The sequence below is a fragment of the Eubalaena glacialis genome, chromosome 8, assembly GCF_028564815.1.
Source record: "Eubalaena glacialis isolate mEubGla1 chromosome 8, mEubGla1.1.hap2.+ XY, whole genome shotgun sequence".
NCBI lineage: Eukaryota > Metazoa > Chordata > Mammalia > Artiodactyla > Balaenidae > Eubalaena > Eubalaena glacialis.
In genome coordinates, this window is record NC_083723.1 from 80,745,491 (window position 1) to 80,769,539 (window position 24,049).

Genomic DNA, 24,049 nt, shown 5'->3' on the forward strand with positions numbered 1-24,049 from the left:
ATGTGTAATATGTGAATGTGATCATAGGTTTGCCAGAGGAGATTACATTGAACCTTCCTCATGTAATTTGTTCACGCTCTCTTTTGTTCCCAAAATAGACTAATTCTCTCATTAATGATTCACCTTTTGGGGTTGAGTATTATCTTTTTTTTAATCTTTTTAATTGTCACCTTATCTCTTAAATAATACCTACACTTGTGTCTGTCAACTTTTGTCTTAAACACTGAGTATTTGTATTTTAATATGAACTCAGACCACCCTTCCCTGTGGAAAGGAGGGCAACAGAAGACACCTTTTGGTTGTTGTATGACTTTGCTTAAGGCTGACCGTGTCTTATGGGTATTCGGGCTTTCGTTTCAATCTCATCATCCCATTCTTACAACCTGCGTGCCGGGAAGCATTTTCATACCTGATAGAAGCTATCCACTTGCCGTACATAACCAGCCACTTCAGGATCAGATTTAAGGACCTTCCAAACTTTTCTTTCTGCCTTCTTATAATCCTGGGATCCTTTCCAGTTCATGGCCATCAAGGAGCGCTCTGTCAGGGGAGCTGCCACGATGATGTCCAGTTGGCCGTTGTAGATTAGAACCTGAAACGAAATTGAGCCGTGGGCAAATGCAGGATTCAGCAGGGGAAGCCAGTCAATGTATCTAGGTACAGATAGTGCACACAAGAGAGAAAAGGGAATGTTAGCTGCTCTGGGGCGCTGCTCAGAGACGCCAACCCAGGAACTCAGTAGGGTCACTTTCTTACAGTTGGCTACATATACCAACAACCTGAAATAAACTCAAGCCTTGTCTCAACCACTGCATTCTTTCAAAAGTTTGATTCTTCACAGGAATCTGCATACATCTCTCTTGTTGCAAAAGCATTTGTGCTGTATTACCCAGCAATATAGGTTTCACTTGGATGTATGGCTATGTTAAGGAAGAAGACTGTGGTTACAGTTCGGTGGAACTAAGGAATGGTACACACTAGGATTGTCACGAAGCCTGCATTTGATTATCTTCACTTTTCAGGCCCTGCAGCAGCTGGCAAGCTGGGCATTCCCTCGTGGCTGCTGCTAATCCATGTTGCTTTTCCCTCCTACATTTCAGTGACAACTATAATTTTTTGAGGCAGACAGATAGATGCAGGTGCCTCAAGTTTGTTATTTGTTGGAGGCAACCATGTTGCCACTTCCAAAGACGTCCTTTCTTAAATATGATAGCCACTTGTCAAAAATGAGGAATGTCCTTCAAAATGCCTAAGATACATTTTTTTTTTAGCCAAGTTGATGGGTACTGTAGGAGAAACTCTGAGGCAACTCTTGTCTTTTCTTCCCAAACAGCTTTCAAGATATTCAGATAATATGCAATGCTGCTGAAGTTGTGAAGCTACTGGGGACAGTGTGAATGGCATTACTCTTCAGGAAAGCAACCGTCACTTTTTAATGCAAAGACTTTATCATGTTGAGACTTTGTCCCAGTAATCCCAGTTTGTGGAATAAACTCTATGAAAATAAGCCCAAAGAAATTAAAAAAAAATTATTTAACAATATTCACTGAAACTTTATAATGACAAATTTGAACACAGTTTAAAAGTTCCATATTAGTGAGTGGTTAAATAACCATGGTACAGAAATTCTATGGGATATTGCAAAGCCATTTAAACTGCTGGACTACAAAGTTGTCACCTCATTCTCCTTAAGTCCAGCCTCTTTCTCCTGAACTCAGGGAGATGGCTATCTTAAGCTTGTGTTCCTCATCCCATTTTTCATTCCAGAAGTGCACATTATGGGGCTCACTGCCTTTACTTCCCTGCTCTTTGGATCTGTGCTCCTTTTTTTTTTTTTTTTAGAATTTTGGTAGGAACTTTATAAATTTATTTATTTATTTTTGCTGTGTTGGGTCTTCGTTTCTGTGCGAGGGCTTTCTCCAGTTGCAGCGAGTGGGGGGCCACCCTTCATCGCGGTGTGCGGACCTCTCACTATCGCGGCCTCTGTTGTTGCGGAGCACAGGCTCCAGACGCGCAGGCTCAGTAGTTGTGGCTCACGGGCCCAGTTGCTCCGCGGCATGTGGGATCTTCCCAGACCAGGGCTCGAACCCGTGTCCCCTGCATTGGCAGGCAGATTCTCAACCACTGCGCCACCAGGGAAGCCGGGATCTGTGCTCTTTACTGCCTGTTGATAAAGTCTGAAAATTATTGCCTCATATACTATGTCCATCTTATATCTGTTTATAGTGTAAGTGCAAACTCAGTGGATGATAATGGCAGAAGAAGAATTCTGATTTAAAAAAAAATTGTTCATCATCAGCTTTCTCACAAAATATTTGTGGTTCATTTATTCTCTGTAAATAAAAAAAATTTTTTTTCCTGGTAAAAATAAATGAATAAATAAACTGTTGGACTAAACCAAGAAGCAATGTGGAAAATGCTTATCACAGAATGTTAAGTATGAAAGCTGAATGCCAAATACATATCCCAATTATGATATATAAAATTGACATACTTATTTACATATATGGAATGAAACTTTAAAAAAAAGGAATAGAGTTGATTAATTTTGGTGGTGGAAATCTGAGTAATTTTCCCCTTTGTTTTCTACTCTTCTTAGGCTATTTTTTACACTTGTTGATTCTCATAAGGTATTGTCACTCCACCACCAACAAAGAGATTTTCTTCAACTCCATGCTACCTTTGATCTATTTGGAAGCTCTGGTTTGACTCAAGTGAAGACCTTCGGTTGAATCTTCAAACTGGATATAAAATGTTTCACTGCATGTTTCCATCTCTGCCCTCCTGGTACAGGCTTCTTAAAAGGCTTATACATAATTAAAAAGCCCAGGACTTTTACACACTCCAAATCCTCAAGCAGCAGTGGGCCAGGATTCAGCCTAAGATGAAAGAGCCCTGGGCCTCACCTATAGGAACACAGGGTCTTTCATGTTACTCAGTCATCATCACCACCTCCACTCTCCTATGAAGAACCCCCCACTTACAGAAAATCCTGATGGATTTAAAGCCTCTTTAAAAAACTCAACTATAGCCATAAAAATTTGCATTGTTTATAAAAAGAAATTGCCTCAAAGACCTTTAGTACTTATGGCCCATGCAAAACTCCTACAGCTGTTTTGCCAACAGTATGGAAACAATTACACATGATCTGTACCAGGAAACAAGGCTTAAATACTTCACCATTCTAGGAAGGCCTGATTATAGCTGATTAACGAAGATAATCATCTATAAAGTAATTCTTCTAGAATTCAGTGAAAAGATGCTGATTAACTAGCACACACACAAGTGTACGTAGCCATCTTTCTTCTTCGTGGCTACTCTATGAAGCTTGCATCTTTCTGAGTGTCATCAGGATATTGTTACCTTACTATCATCAGGATATTTTGAAACTGATTTGAATTTTCATCTTTGAGGGATGATAGCAAAATCCACAGGTTACAGCAAAAACAGGCTGATATGTACAGCATTAGGGTACACGTTTGTTGAAATGAATTGAAACGAAGCTCATCCCTGCCTGAGCCATTTCCCTTGTTTTTCAAGACATCATAAATAAGAATACTAACACTCCAGAATGAGGCAGCGAAGGGCTGGACTGCATAATTTTGCGCATGTGATGTGCAGAAAGCTTACTTTTGGGGGCAAATGGAAATCCTTCCTTTGCAAAGCAAGGAAAACAATTTTAACTACTAAAAGGCACATAAGTCAAATGCAACAAAAAAAGAAATCAGATTAATGATCAAGCGAAGTGATTTCAGAGCTGGCATTTAAGGCTGCCTTAAATATAAGAATTCCAGAGCTTCTATTTTTATCTAAATGTCACATTCACTCTCTTCAGCCCCCACAGGAATATCCCAGTTGGGTGCCTCCAGGACTGGGTGAGTGGGTGAGATATCCCAGGATCCGGTGACAGTGAGCTGAGAAGCCAGGTGGGTGTAGCACAGGGCTGGGTGGTCCCGAAGCCGGAGGGCACGTGTTGGCCACCCACATCCTGAGAGACAGAGAAGTTCCAGGACAAGGCTTAAACCGCAACGGGTTGGCCACTTACGAAGGATCTGCACACATTCGCCCACTTCTTCCTGGTGGGGTGATCTGTCCCGGTTTGCCCTGGACGGAGGAGTTTCCCAGGATACAGGGCTTGCAGGCTAAAACTGGGACAGTCTGGGGCAAACCTTCCCCTGAGGCTTGCTGGTATTTTAAGCAACAGGGTGTAATAAAGACAGAGAGGTGGAGACAGAAGTGAATGCAGCTTTTAGCTACGCTTCCCTTGTCAGGAGTGACTCTAACAAAATGAGGGGCAGGGAAAGCGCTGGTTGGAGTAGGTTTCCAGGGACACACCAGGCAGCACCCCTGAACAACCAGTGTCCTCACTTTCCTTTCTGGTCAGCTGTGAGGCCTCAGTTAAAGAGCAGATGCACTCCTTTTAGAGAATTTTCTTTTCTTTTACTACTTAGAGGTCTGACTGGTTAGTTTGTTGAAATTGATGGTGATGCGAAGACATGGAAAAATACTTATTAAAAAAATCAATGAAAAACTATGATCCCACTGTTCATGCTCTATAATTACTATATTTTAAAAGGATGCTTCAAACTTGGGAAAAGAATACATCAAAATACTAGCAGTTAAGGTAGTCAAAATATGGGCGATTTGTTTTAACTTGGCTATTTTCTAAGTTTTTTGGGTATGTTGGGATGCTTCCATAACGAAAAAATAATAAAAAGAACAATAACACTAAGAGGTTGGACACCTCAATTTGGCAAAAGATGGGTCTTTATTCGGGAATAATTTGTGCTAACTCAAGTATTACCAGCTCTCAGTTTTTTTTCATGACAACTAGGTAAACAGCATAACTTTAGTTCAATCACAGATGATCTTAAAAACTCATTCCAGAATTCAAGCATTTACAAGAGATGGCACTAGGTGATTTGGATTACGAGCATCTCTCGCTCTCTTTTTTTTTCAAAAGGAAGAGATGAGAAAATCATTTTTTTAATGTTCTTTACTTTTCAAAGTGTTTTCATGTACACATGGCTTTATTCACATCCAGCTTCACAGGGTGGGGATGAGAACTATTACAAGGCCCGCCTCCACTTTACTGTAAAGGAAATCGTGACACAGGGAGGTGTCAGAATGCATCCTAGATCCCACTCGAGGTTCCTTAAAAAACTAAAAATAGAACTACCATACGACCCAGCAATCCCACTACTGGGCATATACCCTGAGAAAACCATAATTCAGAAAGAGTCATGTACCAAAATGTTCATTGCAGCTCTATTTACAATAGCCAGGACATGGAAGCAACCTAAGTGTCCATCCTCGGATGAATGGATAAAGAAGATGTGGCACATATATACAATGGAATATTACTCAGCCATAAAAAGAAACGAAATTGAGTTATTTGTAGTGAGGTGGATGGAGTTAGAGTCTGTCATACAGAGTGAAGTAAGTCAGAAAGAGAAAAACAAATACAGTATGTTAACACATATATATGGAATCTAAGGGGAAAAAAAAAAAAAAGGTCATGAAGAACCTAGTGGCAAGACGGGAATAAAGACACAGACCTACTAGGGAATGGACTTGAGGATATGGGGAGGGGGAAGGGTAAGTTGTGACAAAGTGAGAGAGTGGCATGCACATATATACACTACCAAACGTAAAACAGATAGCTAGTGGGAAGCAACCGCATAGCACAGGGAGATCAGCTTGGTGCTTTGTGACCACCTAGAGGGGTGGGATAGGGAGGGTGGGAGGGAGGGAGATGCAAGAGGGAAGAGATATGGGGATATATGTATATGTATAACTGATTCACTTTGTTATAAAGCAGAAACTAACACACCATTGTAAAGCAATTATACTCTAATAAAGATGTTAAAAAAAAAATAAAGAAAATCAAAACACAAACAAACAAAAAAAAGTCTTAAGAAAGGAGTTAAATTCCTGCAAACAAGCATTTACTGACTCCCCACAGCTACATGTTTAAGTGCTACTCCAAGCCTTAGGAAACAGAGAGTTGGTGGAGAAGGAGACATAGTTCACATGTCCGGTTCAGAAACAATCTCATCTGTTTGTCCAACTCTGGAGACATCCCTCATTCCTCACTTTGGCTCTATGGACCAGGATGTGTGCAAGGACATTACTCAGCTGGCAAGAGATGCCTCACTTCTGTTAGAGGGACTGGCCCTGACTAAGCAGCTGGGGAACAGCATCAGCTCCTGAAGAACAGAGCTCTCTTAGCCCTCACTCCACTGCAGCCCTTGCACAGTGCCTGACACCCCATAAGACGTATGGACACTCGTAGAGTATAGGCAATTGCGCTCTTTAAAGGCTTTCTGTAACGCTGTAGAGTGATTGCCGTTTTGTTTGGCCCAGGTCCACTCCCCCTTCCCCTGGTAACTGTATTCCCATTCCCTCAATGGATACAGCCCTAGTGGAGGCTGGCGATCAGTGTTCTTCCTCCTCTATGCAAGGGGTGAGCATGTGACCTAAGCTAGGGCACTCAAATGCTCTCTCCCTAGAATTTGGATTGTGGACAGAATGACACAGGGTTCCCCGATGAGTCTGCCCATTAGTTTTGCTACCTGGATCCCCAGAGTTTTCCCTGGTCCCTATCTTTCCTCACTCTAGTTCTTCAGTTTGTCCATGAATTCTGTGACCTATCCTGTCTTCTGACCAGTTCTTTTCATGCTTCAAGTAACCACAGTTGCTGCTGTTGTTAAAAGCATGAAATCCAAACTCATACACCATTGGACCAGTGCCTCACATGCCCCAGCATGCAGTAACTGGGAATTCTTGGACACGTGGTTTAACCTCCATGAGTTGTGGTTGCCTTTCCTGGACATGTAGATGTAAGACCTACATCTCACTGTAGTGAGAATTAATGAGAAAATATGAACAGGGTTCTAAGCACAGCACTGGATACAAATTGGGGGAGTTAGGTAAATATAGTCCTCCTCCTTTTCAAGTAGGTTGATAATGTGATAATGACTTGGAAGACTGACTCAACAAAGAACTTCTTCTAGAATAAACCTTCAAAATATGCAGATGGTCTTTCTGTGTCAAATACTTGGTTGTCAATCTCACTCTTTTAGACAAAGGCCGACAGTAGGAGGGAATCCAGCCAGGGTAAACCTGAACTCTACGTACTCAAATGCATGAAATGACATGCCTTTCATGACTAATTTTACACACATTGGGCATGGTGTCTCAGCAGTCTTTTCTTGGTACTCAGAGCCATAAGTCTATAAATTACCCTTTAAAAGGAACTTGTAATTTTGAAGCATCCCAAGAAATTTCCCCATACCTAAATGCTAGAAAAGTATGGTTAAGAGTATAGCTTTTAAAAGGACATTTTGGAATAGCAGAACTCTCTCATTGTTCTTATTATGTTGCAGGCACTCTGCTAAGTATTTTACATCCATGATTTCACAACACCCCCAGAAGGCAAGTGTTATTTATGCCATTTTAGGAACAAAGGGACAGAGATGCAGGGAGGTGAGCCAGCTGGTAACAGAGATTCAAGTTCAGATCTGCCTGAGTCCAAAGTGTGTGCTTCTAACCCCTCTTCCACACTGCTCAGTGTATTCCGCTCCCCCCACTGCCCCCCGCCCAGAGAATACACTGAACAGGTGGTTTATTCTTTGTAATTACACATGCAAGGAGCAAACTTAAATGTAAGCATGACTCTTTGGAATGAAGGATACATGTTTATAGTTAAGAGCACAGGCTCTGTAGCTGGGTTTGAACCTAGCTCTGCCACTTACTAGCAGGATTATCTTGATTAAGTTACATAGCCTGTCTAGAGGTCAGTTTCCTCATCTGTAAAATGGATAGAAGAGAAACATATATGAGAGAGGGTCAATGGGAGAATTATATAACATAATGCATGTAAGCTCTTTGTGTCCCAGGCACATAGTAAGTGTTCAGTTAACACTAGCTATTATTATTATCGCATTTGAATAATTCAACATAGCTATTCAAATAGCTCCACAATTTCCAAACGAGATGTTACCTGTGGATTTCAATTGTGATTTAGGAGGTAAGAGTCAGAATAACTCTTAGGATGGCAAGAGTTCTAACGTAACTGCACTAGGTCATCAATTTCATAAAACAAATGGCAGGGGCTTATAAAAGTCATATGACACTTGCAGACAGGAGTCTTGAGCTCCAGCCCTGGCTCAGCCTCCCAAGGCCTGTGCTACTGAGTGTCTTGCAGCTGTCATCTACTCACTCTGAGCCTTAATTTTCTCCTCTGTGAAGTGGAATATCTACATCCTAGAGTTCTTGGGAGGACCCCATGGGATACTAGTTATAAAAAAATCCTATAAGCTGAAGAGCAAGGTTTTATTATTGTTTTTGTTACTCTTTATTAAGAATAATCTGAAAAATAAATTTCTATAGTGGTGTGCAAATGTTTTCAATTGGCTGCATTTAGCTTGCAGATACATTCATCTAGGTCCACATGGTGTTGTTACTGTTTTTGCAATTAGATGCTGTCATTTAAATACTCAGCGATCTGACCACGCCAGGCCTATATTTCCACTCGGCCACGATGAGTGCAGGCTGTGCAATAGTTATCACCCTAAGACACAGTCCTACCCCTTCCTGAGTGTCCTTCCCTCACCCCCAACAGAGGTGCAAGGGCAGCTGTCATTTATTCAATGCTTATGCTGTCGTTCTTCTTAGAAGAGAAACATATTCCTCTGTATCCATGTCTCTGTCACGGGTAGAAAAAAAAGATCAATAGGTCTCAATCCAACTCTACTCATTCATTTCATTTTCTTCAGCTAAGTTTCACTTCCATCTGAAATGGAAAGGAAGTGGCCTTTTGTCTGAGCTGGAGAAAAGAGTTCGTGTTCACTTATACATGGAATGTGTTTGTTTCTTTGTTTAATCTGCTCATGTGAAATTTCTATTTATTCAACAGTAAATCTTTGTGGTGAGCCTAAGGATTGGGCACCAAGAGAACAGACATGAAAAGATGTGACCCTGTCCTCCCTATACTCCAGATATTTTTTTAACTTTTCAATATAGTGAATAATCAAAAGAGGAAAAGCAAGTTTACTCTTTCGTTCTCTAAGTTTTCCTTAAAAAGAGGACTTTAAAAAAGTCAGTTTCACTTAAATCTTTCTAAAATCTAAATCATTTTAACATTTAAAACCATAAACTTTTCAGGTTCTGGATGTACATAAATCAGTAGTTTTTTCATGGATTTCACCCTCTCAGCAAGAAAACCTCCCTCTAGGAAAGACCTAGTGAACAGAATCAGATGATGATTAACCCTTATTTTACACAGTATAAGCTTCTGAAGGATAAATATTTTCCAGGCAGATATAAAGCAACCAATTGCGTCAGCTAAAGATAGCTGCATGCCAGTTTACCTGCCAACTCAACTAAGAAGATCCCACACCCTCTAAACTCAGATTTTGACTTCAAGTAAGTTCGGGGGACAAGGGATGATACTCAAAGGGGAAAAGAGACAACTGTGTTTTTGATGGTGCCTGCGAACCCTTGAAAGAAGGGGTTTGGGGCAAAAATGTATATAAATGTGCATTTTGTTATATTTTCATTGTTGCCTGTATTAAAGCATAAGACTGAAAATAAATCACATGAGGCCCACTTTCTGGTCTAAACTTTACCTTTTTAAAAATCCAAACCAAAACACACGTGTTTCTGACAGAGAACACAAAGCATTTCTCTTCAAATTCCCGATAACTCCCCTACTTAGTAGGAAAATTACAGAGATGCCGCAGAAGGAGGCTTTGGTCTCTCAGCACAACAGGAAAGCAAACTGAGCTTTTGTGAGAAGGCTGGATTTTTGTTGTTGCGTTTTTAGATGAAAGATTTATGCTTATATTTTGGCCCATTTACAATCCATCATAATACTTTGCAGACAAAGTTATGCTCTTTTCCCAATGATCCAGTGACCTTAATCTCTAACATTTTGTGGTTTCCTGTTTGGGGAAACAGCCTAAGCTATTCCAGGCTGCACAGCATTCCCAGTTGGCTGCTATCTGTCTTAGTTTTGAATGTTCTCCTGTTCGCTAATCAAAAAAAAAAATTTTTTTTTTAAAAAGAAGCCTTCCCTACAGATGCTAAATCAATGAAACTCCTACAAAGCAGCCCTCCACACTTCCTCTTCTGGCTGCCTTACCTATCATTCTTCTATTACATACTCCAACATAGCCAGGAGTTCTTTCTGCCTGGAGCAATTAGCATGACCCACCAGTAACTTTCTCACAAATAGAAGAGAATTAATTTCATTAATATCCAACCTAACCCAGGGCAATTCCCAAGGGTTTCTCAAAAGCTCAGCTGCAAAAGAAAAACAATTTCAGCTATATAGTATAACATTTAGCAATTTTCCCCACTGGAGGCAAAGTTGTTATTCTTCCAGGGACAGCGCCTGGGCCCCAGTTGCCCATCGCTCGCACTTTTGGCCCTACTTCTTCTTGGTGACTTTGCAGGGATATAGGGCTATAACACTCAGGAAGCCTGAGCCCCCAGGGCCTGCCTGGAGGAGACTGTGGCAGAAAAATAATGCCAGCATTGAATGAAACAGTAGTCACTTCTGCAACCAAGTCGTTCTTCAAATGAGACATATTTTGCTTCCAAGTTTAAAGAAGACAAAGAAAGAGAGAAAATGGACTTAGAATAAACACCCCCATGTTCGTGCCATTCCCCTACCAGCTGGTTTTGCCAAGATGAGTAAAGAAAAATGAGAGTGGGGCAGGGAGTTTGAATGAGTGTCCAGTGATTACACAAATAATGTCTTTCTGCCAAAGAAAATTATTCCTGCTTTCTTGCAACTTAACTCTAAATAATTTAGTTGCTTTTAGAATGGAACAAGAAGCAAAGCCAACTTGAAAATAATCCAGTGAGCCATCACTCCAACCCAGGGATCTTTGAAAAAATTTTAACTACCTAGAACAGCATAATTAACATGACTTTTAATAATGACCCAGAATAATATTTTCCTCCCATTTGAATAGAAGAGTCCTGGGGGCCCACTCTAGGGGGTCCTTTGCTCTGCTTCTTGTTTCAGGGTCTGTACTCATAGCCCTTTTCTGATCCCCTCACCTCTAACCATCACCTCTCACCTATTGTCCATCCTCAGTAACTAGATTTAATGAACTCAAAATGCTCCAGGAGCAGGCCTGCCTCTCCCGCAGACAAGTCTCTCCAGAGAGGAGTGTCCTCCCTGGTTGTCAGAATGTCAGCTTCAAGGTCATGCCAAGGGTCCTCTCCAAACACTGCCCCATGCTTGCCAATGTTATCACTCTACTAAAAGGTGGGCTGAGGAACCAATTTCTTTATCTTTCCACATTATTAAATGTACTTAATTAACCAGTACACATTTGCACATAAAGCAAACCAACAAGAAACAGCCCAAAAAGCAAACAAGAATTGCTATAATTTATAATATTTAAGTCTATAGGAATTGACTCACACTCATCAATACAGTAGCCACTGGCCACACGTGGCCAGTGAGCACTTGAAATGTAGCTAGTCCAAATTGAGATGTGCTCTAAGTAAGATACACTGAATTGTGAAGACTTAATACAAAGAAAAGAATGTATAATCTCTCAATAATTTTTTAATATTGATTAAAAGCTGGTATGATAACATATTGGATATACTGGGTTAAAGAAAACATGTTATTAATTTCACCCGTTCCTTTTGATATTTTTAATGTGCCTTCTAGAAAATTTAAAATTCTATATGTGACTTGCATTTCTATTGGACAGCAGCCATATACCTTGGATTTGGTATATCCTGCAAAGAAAATTGGTCCCTTTGTCAACAGCTGCCAAATGACAGCAGTAACTTCCAAGGACAGCCACTCTTAGAGGAGTGATCTGCAGTTCATGAAGCTGGATTAAGCAAATCAGAAAGACTTTCCTATGGAGGAGTGGAAGATGCTCCTACAGTCTCAATCATTACAGCAGAAATAGGCAGGAGCTACAGGAAAACCCCTTGCCATCAAGTCCCCCTGCCAGCTCCCTGTTCCCCCACATTATCAACATCACTCAAGTTCAAAAAAACAATAGTTATCGCCATAAAATTGAATGGATTCACCAAGGATTTTGAAGGTGAAAAAAAGCTGAAAGCTGAGCCCCTGCCACGAAACAGTGTCACTGCTGCCCTACTACCCATTGTGCCCAGGCAGGACAGGGAATGACCTCCCTGCTGAAGTTATCCTGAGGGCCAGCTGAGAGCAGAGTGGTCTTGTTGCAGGAGGAATGCTAAACCACCTGGAAAAAGCATTAATTTAGAGGCACCTGGAAGCGCCCAAAGGAATATAAACAGTGGGAAGGGAGGCCTTAGAGAGGCCGTAGGGTACTCAGCAAGCAGCAAGGTGTAGCTCACTTTGGATTCGGGCTGGCCTTTGAGACAAGTCGACCCACTTCTCCCATAACAAACTTGCCTTCCAGCTTGAGAAAATTCTAGTTCTCTGTGGATGAAGATTACTTTGCCTTTCTCTTAGGAGAGGACTAGAGTGTCAGTAAGTAGGCCCTCATCCAAAGAGCCAGAGAGGTCACTTCTACAAGTCTAATTCCTACCTGTTGTTAGCAATCTCCAGGTGAGTAGCAAAGTCAGTGAAAAGTTTCCAGCCAGGCTGATCGCACGAAAGAAAGCAAGTGGCTGGTTGTACAGCTTACTTTTCTTTACCAGACATTTTTTTAAAAAGTCTAAGTGGTGCTCTGGCTCTTTATGTTTTCATCTACATGGGAAAACCTGGTATCAGTCAGGTTGCAAGACTCTCTGCCCCATACTCTCAATGGTGATATTCACCAAGGTCCCCTCATTACTTTGCAATTAGGGTTTTTTTGGTGGTTTTTTCCTCCCCCAAACACAACTCCCCCTTATTTGGTAAGGAAAGCATCCCTTTCCCTTTTCTTCCTAGAGAACGCCAAATGGTCTCAAAAGGATTGTACACATCCCTGTAACAAATAGGGGGACTGTCAGGAGGCTGAAGAAACAGACTTGAAGATGCAGAGTGAAAGGAGCACCAGGTGAGGAAAATCAAGACAGGGGAGGTCAAGGGCTCCTGCCCAGAGCGATTCTTTCGAAAGCTTGGTTGAAGGTTCTTCTGGCTTTCATTTAGTCACATGCCATTCGGCACAAGGACACTGTGCCGGGTGCTGTTACCCGGTGACAACACTCGGGAGCTGCTCGTAACGAGCAAGTAGATAGCACAGGCTGCCCCACTTGGGGGGGGGGGGGGCGGGGTCGGATGACTTCTACAGTGCAGGCCAGGCAAATCCAGTGGGAAAAAGCCCCTAGGAAGGGCCCGAGAGGTTGTGAATGTGGCTTCCTTAGGCAGTGGGAAGTATGTGAATGCTGCTCTCCTTACTGGACTACAAGGCCAGGGCCAAAAGCTACGGAATTAAGTCATCCACATTCAGATGGAAGCAGAGGAAACTGCAGTGCAAAGAGCCCTGGGCCTGGAGGCAGATCCTGTGGCAAACAGACTTAAATGATGATGGTGATGATGACTATGATTAGGAAAACCCAAACCCAAACCCAAACCCAAACCCAAACCCTGGCTCTATCACATCTGACGTGACTATCATAGAGAGCAAATAAGCGCCCTAGTGCCAATCTATCCATTAAACATGAGTAAAGCTTATTTCTTAATTTCCTTTTTTTACGAAATAAAATATTAATGTACACTATTTTCCTCCCACACGCCAGGGGATGGTGGTTGGCACACACTGCTTTGAAGACCACTGGTTTCCAATGATCCAACCTTTTAGAACATGTTGGCATCATTTTGCATCTTCTCCTGTTATACTAAGACACAAGAAATAAAGACTGAGAAGCTACTGCAGCGTGGTGACATTTATTGCACAAGAGATATTCCTCATTGTATCCAGAGAGCAATACTCTTCTCAGCTTTCCGTATTTATCTTTTCAAAGTAAAGTCAACTGATGTAATTGCCTGTGTTTCATACCAGCTGGATTTCATAGCAACTGGATTTAAATGTGCATTTCTTAGCTTGTTGATTTTTAGGTCCCTGGAATCTACATAACAAATGGTATCACCACTTAATATCTTTCTTCTTGTAACACCCTCACTCTGCTGTATTTGGGTGGCTCCAGATTAAATTCTACTTTTATGTTGCCATAAATCACAAACATACCTTCTAATGTTTTGAGCATGAGGTACCTTCAAACAACAACAAAATAAGGCCCTGACAAAATGATGACATCATCACCAAGCAAAGCAATTTGAAATAAACCAATTCACACAGCAGAATATATTATCAAATGGCTTAAAGAAATAAGTAAGAGTAAATAAAAATATATGCTGGTTCTCATTTGAGTACTTCATCCCAACATCAGTTTAAAGGGCAAACAAGAAAAGGTGTCAATAGCATGGCAATTTGGGGTGAAATCAAAGTCTGTTTAATAATTTATGGGTATGCTTTTTTCCCTTTATTCATTAAAATGCTCAAAAATCAAAGAAGCCCAGAAAAAGCATGCCTCATTAAAAAAAATTACTGCTGTTCTTGCACTTGGATTATAACTAAAATAGGTAAAAGTAATTCACAAGGAACTCGACAGTATAACTGATTCTCAAATGCATACTATTTTTATTTGCCTGCAAAGTGATGACTGCTTATTGATAGTATGATTACATAAAACACATGTCCCAGGATTAGCTTCCCTCTCTTCTGTTATGCTTCCATAAAAACTACTCCCTCCTCACAGAAGTTTTTCACAGAATGGTACTGGCATTCTCTTTACGGTCTTCAAAGGGTTTGAAAGAAAAGTGATCATATCAGATTATAGTCAACAAAGCTAGACTTTTCCCATCACCGTCGGATGAAAGCTCAGAGTCCAACTTAGCAGTTGAAGAATCAGACCCATTTAAGTGTTAAATTTTTATTGGTATGCTAGACATTTATCAAATCTAGTTTCCTGGCACTATTACCATTGACATTTTGCCATCAGAAGATGTTATGAAGGAAAATGCCACAAGCAATTAAAATGACTGCTAAAATGACTTAGATTTACTAGAAATATTTACCTTTCAAACTTCTGAGTCACATCCATTAGCCAGGAATTGCCCATTTCTAAACGAAGATCTTTTGATAGCCTAGGATAAGTAAATAAAACTCTTAACGACCTGGGTGTTAAGATTTCAGTCTGGTGGTGAAGCTGAGAAACATTAAGATCCTGAATTCTGAAGATGCAATTAGTTGAAACTTAATGAGCTGCAGAATGATAAGTGACAGGGAAATGTAACTTTATATTTACAATTTCCTGACTAGATGAACTTTTAAACACAGCAAACTAAGTCTTACCCAAGGGCAATTTTAACCTTTAAAAGCAAAAGCATATGGAGGTATTAGCCTTTGGAGATGGTACCTCTTAAAACTGCAGTGGCCTTCCAGACAATTTAGCAACAAGGGCAACCTCAATCCAAGGGCAACATTTTGCTTTGGATCCAAATGGCCTCTAGAGCTGTAGCTCCTGTTTTTTTGAAATAATGGTTTCATACAGGAAATACACCACACACACACACACACACACACACACTCACATTCTCTCTCTCATGTACTCTTAGTCTTTGAAAATATAGCTCATATATTTTTAGGAAGGCAAGAGCTGCAACCAAGCAGAGAAATGGAGGTTGGAAACATATTCAGAATCTTTAGCAAGAATCTTCATAAGAAAATGTAACTTCTTTATCAGAAAGTACTAAGGACCAGGGGACTTCTACAAAGAACACGGGATTCAAAACCAATAGCTTTTATGGGGTATGGGCTGCATTTCCTAGATTTTAGAGATGCCCTATCCCTATCTATCTATCTATCTACCCACCCGCTACTGTATTTTATTACTTTGAAAATCAGGATACATCTTACAATCAGTGTATTTGTTTTTTAAAAAAATGCTGCTTAAAAGAGGAAGGAATATAACATACATAATGTAATCAATAGTAACTGGAGTGGTGAATTATTTGCACTTACTAAAATTCAAATAAGTTTACTATAAAGACAGCTTATGACGTAAATGAACAGATCATCTGTCTTCTTTCTGTCATTCTGTCCTTTTCCCCCTCCTTTCCTTCCTTCCATCCCTCCTTCCTTTCTTCAAAGTTTACTGCACACTACTATGTGCTAGTTGCTATACTAGGCAACTAAATCAGAACCTTTGGTGGAGGGGGTCGGAATTAAGTATTTTTTAAAGCTTCCCAGGTACTTCTAATACAAAGAGAACAATATGAACCACAGCTGAGGTGGAAGAACAGTTTAAGAATGGTAGGAAAAGAGAAGATTAAGGGAAGTAAAATGTTCTAAGCAACATCTACTCTCTGTGAAGCCTTTTATTACTTCCTTTGTTCCCAAGACAATTCTTCTTTCATTATTAATGTTTGTTGAGTGCCTACTATGTGCCAGGCACAGTGGTAGGCCCTGGGTACAGAGTGGTGAACAAGAAGGTAAGATGGCTGCCCTTACACGGTTTGTTGTCTATGAGATAGAATTTTACAGATTAGGAAGTTAAAGGGAGAACTTCAATTCCAGGCAGCTTGACTTCCGACACCGGACATATTTTAACATCACCATCAGGGAGCTGTAACATAATTTGCAAGTAAATTGGCTACCCACCAATGAGCATATAGAGCCAGGTAGAAAAAGATTATTTTAATTACCTGCTATTTTGGATTATGTAATCAATGTCTACCAGCGAGGAAAACTGATGGAATTCTCTGTGAGAGTAGATCAGTGTCCTTGCCTCCACCACAATGCCTCATAATTCTCTGAAGTATGCTGAGGGACTTCAAAGTCATGGCCATACTAAGCAGTCCACATGCTCACAACATGGTCAATTAAATCTCTGCAAAGCACTAATCACAGTCTACTTCCTTCAAAATTTTATTGTATATATTATATATATGCCAAAGAATGTATTATAACATATCTGTAGGTTAGGAAGTATAATAATAAATATACATTCACAAATGCACCAGCCACCTTAAGAACTAGTATAGCACCAATATCATTGAATCTACCCAGTGAACTTCTCCCCTATCCCAACCCCCCTCTGTCTACCCCACAGAGAGAACCACTATATAATACTATTTCATTTATAGGCAATATCCAAAATAGGCAAATCCATAGATACAGTAGATTAGTGGTTTCCAGGGGGTGGAGGGAGGGAGAAAATGGGAATTACTGCTAAAGCATAAGGGGTCTGGGGGGAACATGACAAAAATGTTCTAAAATTAAATAGTGATGATGGTTGCAAAAGTTTGTGCATATTTTAAAAACTACAGACTTGAACATTTTAAATGGGTGAATTCTGTATTATGTGAATTATATCTTCAATTAAGCTGTTAAAGAAATAGTATAAAGAAATCCTGCATACTCTTTATGTAGCCTTCAAAATATTAACGTTTTAAATAACCACCATGCAATCATCAAAACCAGAAAATTAACACTGATATAATACTATCGTCTTGCTACAGATTTTATTTAAAAATTTCCACTTGTCCCTTAATAACCTTTTTCTGATCCTGGATGCAATAAAAGGTCACATGTTATATATATTTAGTTGTAAAGTCTCCTTAATCCCTCAGTGTTTGTGTGTGTGTAGGTATGTGTGTGTCATTCATGTCCTTTGACAAGTACTAGCCAGTTATTTTGTGGCTAAATTTGTCCCCTAATTTGAGTTTGTCTGCTGTTGCCTCATGATCAAATTCATTCATTTTTGGCAACACACATTAGTGTTGTTGTGTCCTTCTCAGTACAACATATCAGGAGGCACAAATGTTGATTTGTCCCATTACTGGTGATGTTAACTTAGATCCTTTGGTTCATATGCCAGACTTCTCCACTATAAAGCTACTATTTTCCTCTTCATCATAAATATTTTGAAGGAGGATACTTTGAGACTACGTAAATATTCTGATTCTCATCATACTTTCACTAACTGATGTTAGTATCCACTGATGATTCTTTCCTGAAGCAATTATTACTGTCCTATTTGTCAAATAATGATTTTCTATTCCATTATTTCTTACACGTTTATTAACTGGATTTTTCTCCCATTCATTTTTTATTTCTTTACATCATCATGAACCTGATTTTAAAGGTAATGCATATTATGTTTTATAAAACAGAGTAATGCTTACTGGTAGATTTTTATTAGGTCAAGAAAGTCCCATACTATGGTAGGCTAAATAATGCCCTGTCACAACATATCTAGTCCTAATCCCTGGAACCAGTGAATGTTACCTTATGCAGAATAGATAAATAAATAAATTAATTAATTAATTTAAAAAATAGAGACTTTGCATGTGTGATTAACTTAAGCATCTTGAGATGGGGAGATTATCTAGGAGGTCCCTAAATGCAATCTCATGTATTCTTCTAAGAGGGAGGCAGACGATATTTGACCACAGAAGAGGAGAGGGCAATGTGACCACAGAGGCAGATGTTAGAATGATATGGTCCCAAGCCAAGGAATGCCAACAGCCACCAGAAGCTGGAATGGATTATCCCATTAGAGCCACCCTATTGACACCTTGGTTTCAGCCCAGTGAAAGTGACTTCGGATTTCTAACCTCCAGAACTGCGAGAAAATAAATTTCTGTAGTTTATGCCATCAAGTTTGTGGTAATCTATTACAGCAAGCATAGGAAATTAATACAGAGACTACTATTCCTCGTTTGCTAAAATTTTTTATCCTAAGTGGGTTTTAATTTTATCAAATCCACTTTTTTGCATCTATTAAGATAGAAAATTTTTTTCTCTTTTAACATTTTAGGTGGTAAATTACATGATAGAACTTCTAATGCAAAAATATCCTTGCATTCATGGGATCAACCCAACCTGATCTTTTTTATTCACTGGTGGATTAGGTTGTATTAATATTCTGTTTAGGATTTGTACATATATGCTCATAAGTGAGGTTGCTCATTGTATTGTCTTTGCTCCTTTGTCAATGATCAGTTGACTGTATTTATGTGGGTCTATTTCTGGGCTCTCTATTCTCTTCCATTTATCTATTTGTCTGTTCTCCAGCCAATACTATACTGTCTTAATTACTGCAGTTTTATAGTAAGTTTCCAAGTCAAGAAGTGTCATTCATCTGACTTTGTTCTTCTCCTTCAATACTGAGTTGGCTATTCTGAGTCTCTGCCTTTCCATATAAACTTTAGAATTAGTTTGTCAATACCCATAAAATAACGTGCTGAGATTTTGGTTGAGATTTCATTGAACGTGTAGATCAAGTTGGGAAGAACTGACATTTTGATAATATTAAGTCTTCCTATTCATGAACATGGAATATCTCTCTATTTATTTAGTTCTTTGATTTCATTCATCAAAATTTTGTAGTTTTCTGCATATAGGTTTGTACATAATTTGTTAGATTTATGCCTAAGTATTTCAACAGTTTCGGTGCTAATGTAAATGGTTTTGGATTTTTAATTTCAAATTCCATTTGTTCATTGCTGGTATATTGAAAAGTGATTGGTGTTTGTATACTAACCCTGTATCTTGCAACTTTGCTATAATCACTTATTAGTTCCAGGAGCTTGTTTATTGATTCTTTCAGATTTTCTACATAGACAATCATGCCATCTTCACTTATTCATTCTCCAATACTTTTATTTTCTTTATATAGAGCTGAGTTTCCGACCTATAACATTATCCTTCCCTGTGAAGAACTTCTTTTAACATAATTTGCAAGGTAGGTCTATTGGCAATAAATTCCTTCAATTTGTACTTGTCTGAAAACATCTTTATTTCTGGCCCATTTCTGACGGATAGTTTCATAGGACCAGAATCCTAGGTTGGTGATTTTTTTCTCTCTTCAGATATTTCACTCTCTTTTCGCTTGCATGGTTTCTGAGGAGAAGTCAGATGTAATTCGTACCTTTGCTTCTTTATAGGTAAGGTGTTTTTTCCCCCCTCTGGCTTCTTTCAAGATTTTTTTCTTTATCTCTGATTTTCTAAAGTTTACATTTGATATACCTAGGTGTCGTTTTTTGGCATTTGTTTGCTTGGTGTTCTCTGAGCTTCCTGGATCTGTGGTTTGGTGTCCAACATTAACTTGGGAAAATTCTCAATCATTATTTCTTCAAATTTTGTTTCTGTTCCTTTCTCTCTTTTCTTTCTGGTATTCCCATTATGCATATGTTACATCTTTTATAGTTGTTCCACAGTTTTTGGATTTTCTGGTTTTGTTCAGTCTCTGTTCCCTTTGCTTTTCAGTTTTGGAAGTTTCTACTGTCATATCCTCAAGATCAGCAATTCTTTCCTCAGCCATGTAGTCTACTAAAGAGCCCATCAAAGGCATTCTTCATTTCTGTTACAGTTTTTGATTTCTAGCATTTCTTTTTTCATTCTTTCTTAGAACTCCCATATCTTCGCTTACATTATCCATCTATTATTGTATGTTGCCTACTTTGTCCATTGAAGCCCTTAGCATATTAATCATAGTTTGCAAAAATGCCTGGTCTGATAATTTCAACATCCCTGTCCTATCTGACTGTGGTTCTAATGCTCGTTCAGTCTTTATGAAGTGTGGTTTTTGCCTTTTAGTATGCCTGGTAATTTTTTGTTGAAAGATGTACGTGATGCACTGGACACAGGGTACTGTGGTAAATAACCCTTTTGTAATATGGTGGTAAGATGTGGGGGATGGGAAGAGTACTAGAGTCCTAGGATTAGGTCTCAGTCTTTTAGGAGCCTATGCCCCTGGACTGTGAACTTCACCAGTGCTTTGCAGTTGCTCCCCCTCACCTCTTAGGTGGGACAGCATAGCTAAAGGCAACTGGAATTGGGTATTTCCTTTCCCCCACATGGAAGTCTAGAGCTGAAGTTGAGTATTTCCCTTCCCACAGGTAGATCAGGCTCTGATAACCCCTCAGTGGGTTAGACTGTGGTAAAATAGCTTTCTGAGGGCAGGCCTTGTTACAAAAAACAAAATGCTCTGGTGTATTTCTAGGTGGCTACTTTTTACCTCCTCCTGCCATAAGCAGAACGGATTTTTCTCCAGTATTCACTGTGACAACATTGCAGAACTCCTGGAGATAAAACTACAAAAGTGGGGGCTTCCTCCCATGACTGGATTCCCCTGGAGTTTTTAAGTCTCAGGCTTATCCCCACTGAACCTCCAGTAATTCATGAATTATAGCTCAGGTTTTCCTATCCTGGCACTGGTTCTTGTGGAGGTTTCTGCTCATGGATTTCTGCTTAGAAAAGTTGTGATTCTCTGTACCCACCTGTTGGTCTCTCCTGTTTGTGAAGGAGTAGTCTGCCCTGTGATGACTTCACTTCTCTCACAGATCTAAGAGGAGTTGTTGCTTTTTCAGTTTGTTCAGCTTTTTACTTGTTGTTAGGACAGAATGGTAACCTCTAAGTTCCTTACATGCCAGACTAGAAACCAGAAGTCTGTCAAGTCTTTTTTACTTTTGTATTTTCCATGGTTTTTTGTATACCTTTTGTATATAGCAGGTGCTTAAAGGCTTCTGCTGAAATGTGTTGAACATCATTAGTAATAGCTTATATTTTCAAGGACTTTCTAAGCACCAGTCATTGTTTTAAGTGTTTTACCTACATAATCTATTTAAACCTCATAAGAACTCACCTGTAAGTACTATTATTATTCCCATTTCACAGATGAGGAAGCTGAAGCACAGAGTGTTTTAAGTATCCTCCCCCAAAGGAACATAGCCAGTGAATAGTGGAAACAGAGTTCAAACTCAAAATGTCTAACTTGAGAACCCATGCTTATAACCACCATGTGCTATGGACCCAGGTAACTCCTAGAAATCCTGATAATATTTAACCATGATCTGATTTAATCATGAATTCCAATAGTCCAACAGATTATTTCTCATTCTAGTTGTTCTTGAAACTGCTAAAATGATATTTCAATTTACCACCTAAATATTTGAAATTACTGAAAAGAGGATGACTTTGAGTACACATCCCCTGTAGGTCTTTACAAGAAAAGGATTATGTTTTCACATAGTCTGTACAGAAACTGATGTACTACACCCTTGTTCTTTTAGTTCTATTAGTTTCCAGAAACTGATGAAGGTCTTCCTCAGCCCATCAGATATTGCACATTGCATAAAATGAATCTAGTACTAGAAAGAGACTTCCATGTTCCTATGAATAGACACATGTGCACTATTTTCTATGACAAATTAGTACTGAGTCTTACATAAATATAACTTTGAGGGTACTAATGTTTTAAGCCAACCTAGATTGTTCTGATTCCACTGCATACACATTGAGGTTCACCACCATTAACAGACAAGCCAAGGATAATCGCTGCCCTGTGGGCTATGCCAGCTGTAGCCATGGATATGCGGTCTGTTTCAGCAACAGCCGCTTTTTGGTCTGCACTCAGACTGACTGCATACTTTGTTCTCTTTCTTTCTGGAAACATGGTTTATCTGCACCACTAGTCTAGTCTCTTTTTCTGACAACTGATTCAGAGTTTGAAAGTTTAGAAAACATTCTGATTTCATTGGAATTCATATTGATAGGTTTAGGATACATGGGAAACAGAAACAGATATGTTTAAATATCAAAATGCAGGCTCATCTTCAATCAGCATATTCTCCCTTATCAAGCAAGTGGACACTGTATGGTGATCAGCCAATACCAGAAGAGTTTACATCATCAGGTGAACTATATATCTCACGCTATCCTCACTTGGCTGAGAAAGCAATCATACTCTAGTTAAATTTATACAGTGAGAAAACCTATCTTGCAAGGGCACAAAAAAATATACATGGGAACTCCCTTATCTGCTCTCCACTCAAAAAAACCATTTTGCATTCCTTAATGTTACATTATAGCCCAATGTTTACATCTTGAAAACATAAGTGCTAAGCTCTTTTTGGTTTAATAAATCTGTGGATAATAAATACCTGATGGATTATGAACAAGTTTATTAGATATATTTTTGATAGACCACTAATTTATAGAACTGATTTTTCATTCATTCATTCATTTATGTGTTACTGACTTCTGCTCGAGGCCCATAATGGCAGTACAGTGTGCTAAGTGTGACCACAGCAGTAGAGACCACATGGTCTGAGACCTCAGAGAAGAGGACAACCTGAAGGTGCTCAGAGAAGGCTCCAAGCAGGCAAGCATTAAGGGCCACTACATTTCCCTGACAGAACCAAACACAAGAGTGGCTGAAATCCTGACCTCATCTAGTTAGGCCCTTTCTTGCCTACAAAGTAAGTATTTCATGAAGTTCTGCAGATATATAATGGGTTTGTAGACTCTGCATGCCATTGGCCTTAGATTATTTTGAATAAAAGTTGTATGTCTAGGATTCAAACTCTGTGTACTAGAGGCAGGATCAGAAAATAGGTCTTCTAGGTCGGGCATATTCTAAAACACAGTGCATTAGGTCAAGGGCTCCCTGGGTAGTACTGAAGGTCGTGCACTGAACAATCCCAAGAGACACTATTCCTAACATAGACATTGTTGAAATGTGTTTTCCTTATGTCAGAAAATGGCAGTAAAGAGTCTGGTTCAAATAAAAGCAGTATATTAGGACAATTTTTGGACAGATAGAAATAAAGTATCTTGAGGAGAGGTTGCCTTTTGTCTAATTCATGTGTTGGTTACTTGTTGCCCTGTTTTTTGTTCATTCCAAACATTACTCTTGCCTCTGCCAGGAAAGAGAGAGAAAGTGGATCACCTCTGGTGGTGATCTTCTCTATCATTAACACACTTATCCTGTTGAGCTACCCCCAGACCATGCCTAGGACAAACGCTAACAGTCCTGGAGGATCAGAGGAGGAGGTAAGAAGAGAAATAAAGGGGAAAGAAATGCACAGGATGACTGTCCCCCTGTCACCTGCTCGTGGTGTCCTTCCCTCACAGTGAGAGTTCGAGGGTCCACAGTTCCTCTGCTTGAACCTCTGGTACCACCAGCAACAAATCAGGCAGAACATCTCAGTCAGATAACACAGTGATTGACTTTACATGCCTCAAAACAGGGACCTTGTCTCATTCAACGCTTCAACCTGACAGACTAGCACAACGTTTGGCTTAAA

At 39.6% G+C, this 24,049-nt stretch overlaps 1 protein-coding gene across 1 annotated transcript in view; it reads right to left on the minus strand.

Annotated features, from left to right (window-relative positions):
* The window catches only part of CPVL (carboxypeptidase vitellogenic like), a 135,952-nt gene that overhangs the window by 25,268 nt on the left and 86,635 nt on the right, over positions 1-24,049 (minus strand). The window contains exon 14 of the mRNA XM_061198246.1: positions 410-592. Within this exon, the coding sequence (XP_061054229.1) occupies positions 410-592 (183 nt within the window). The remainder of the gene's footprint in view (positions 1-409; positions 593-24,049) is intronic.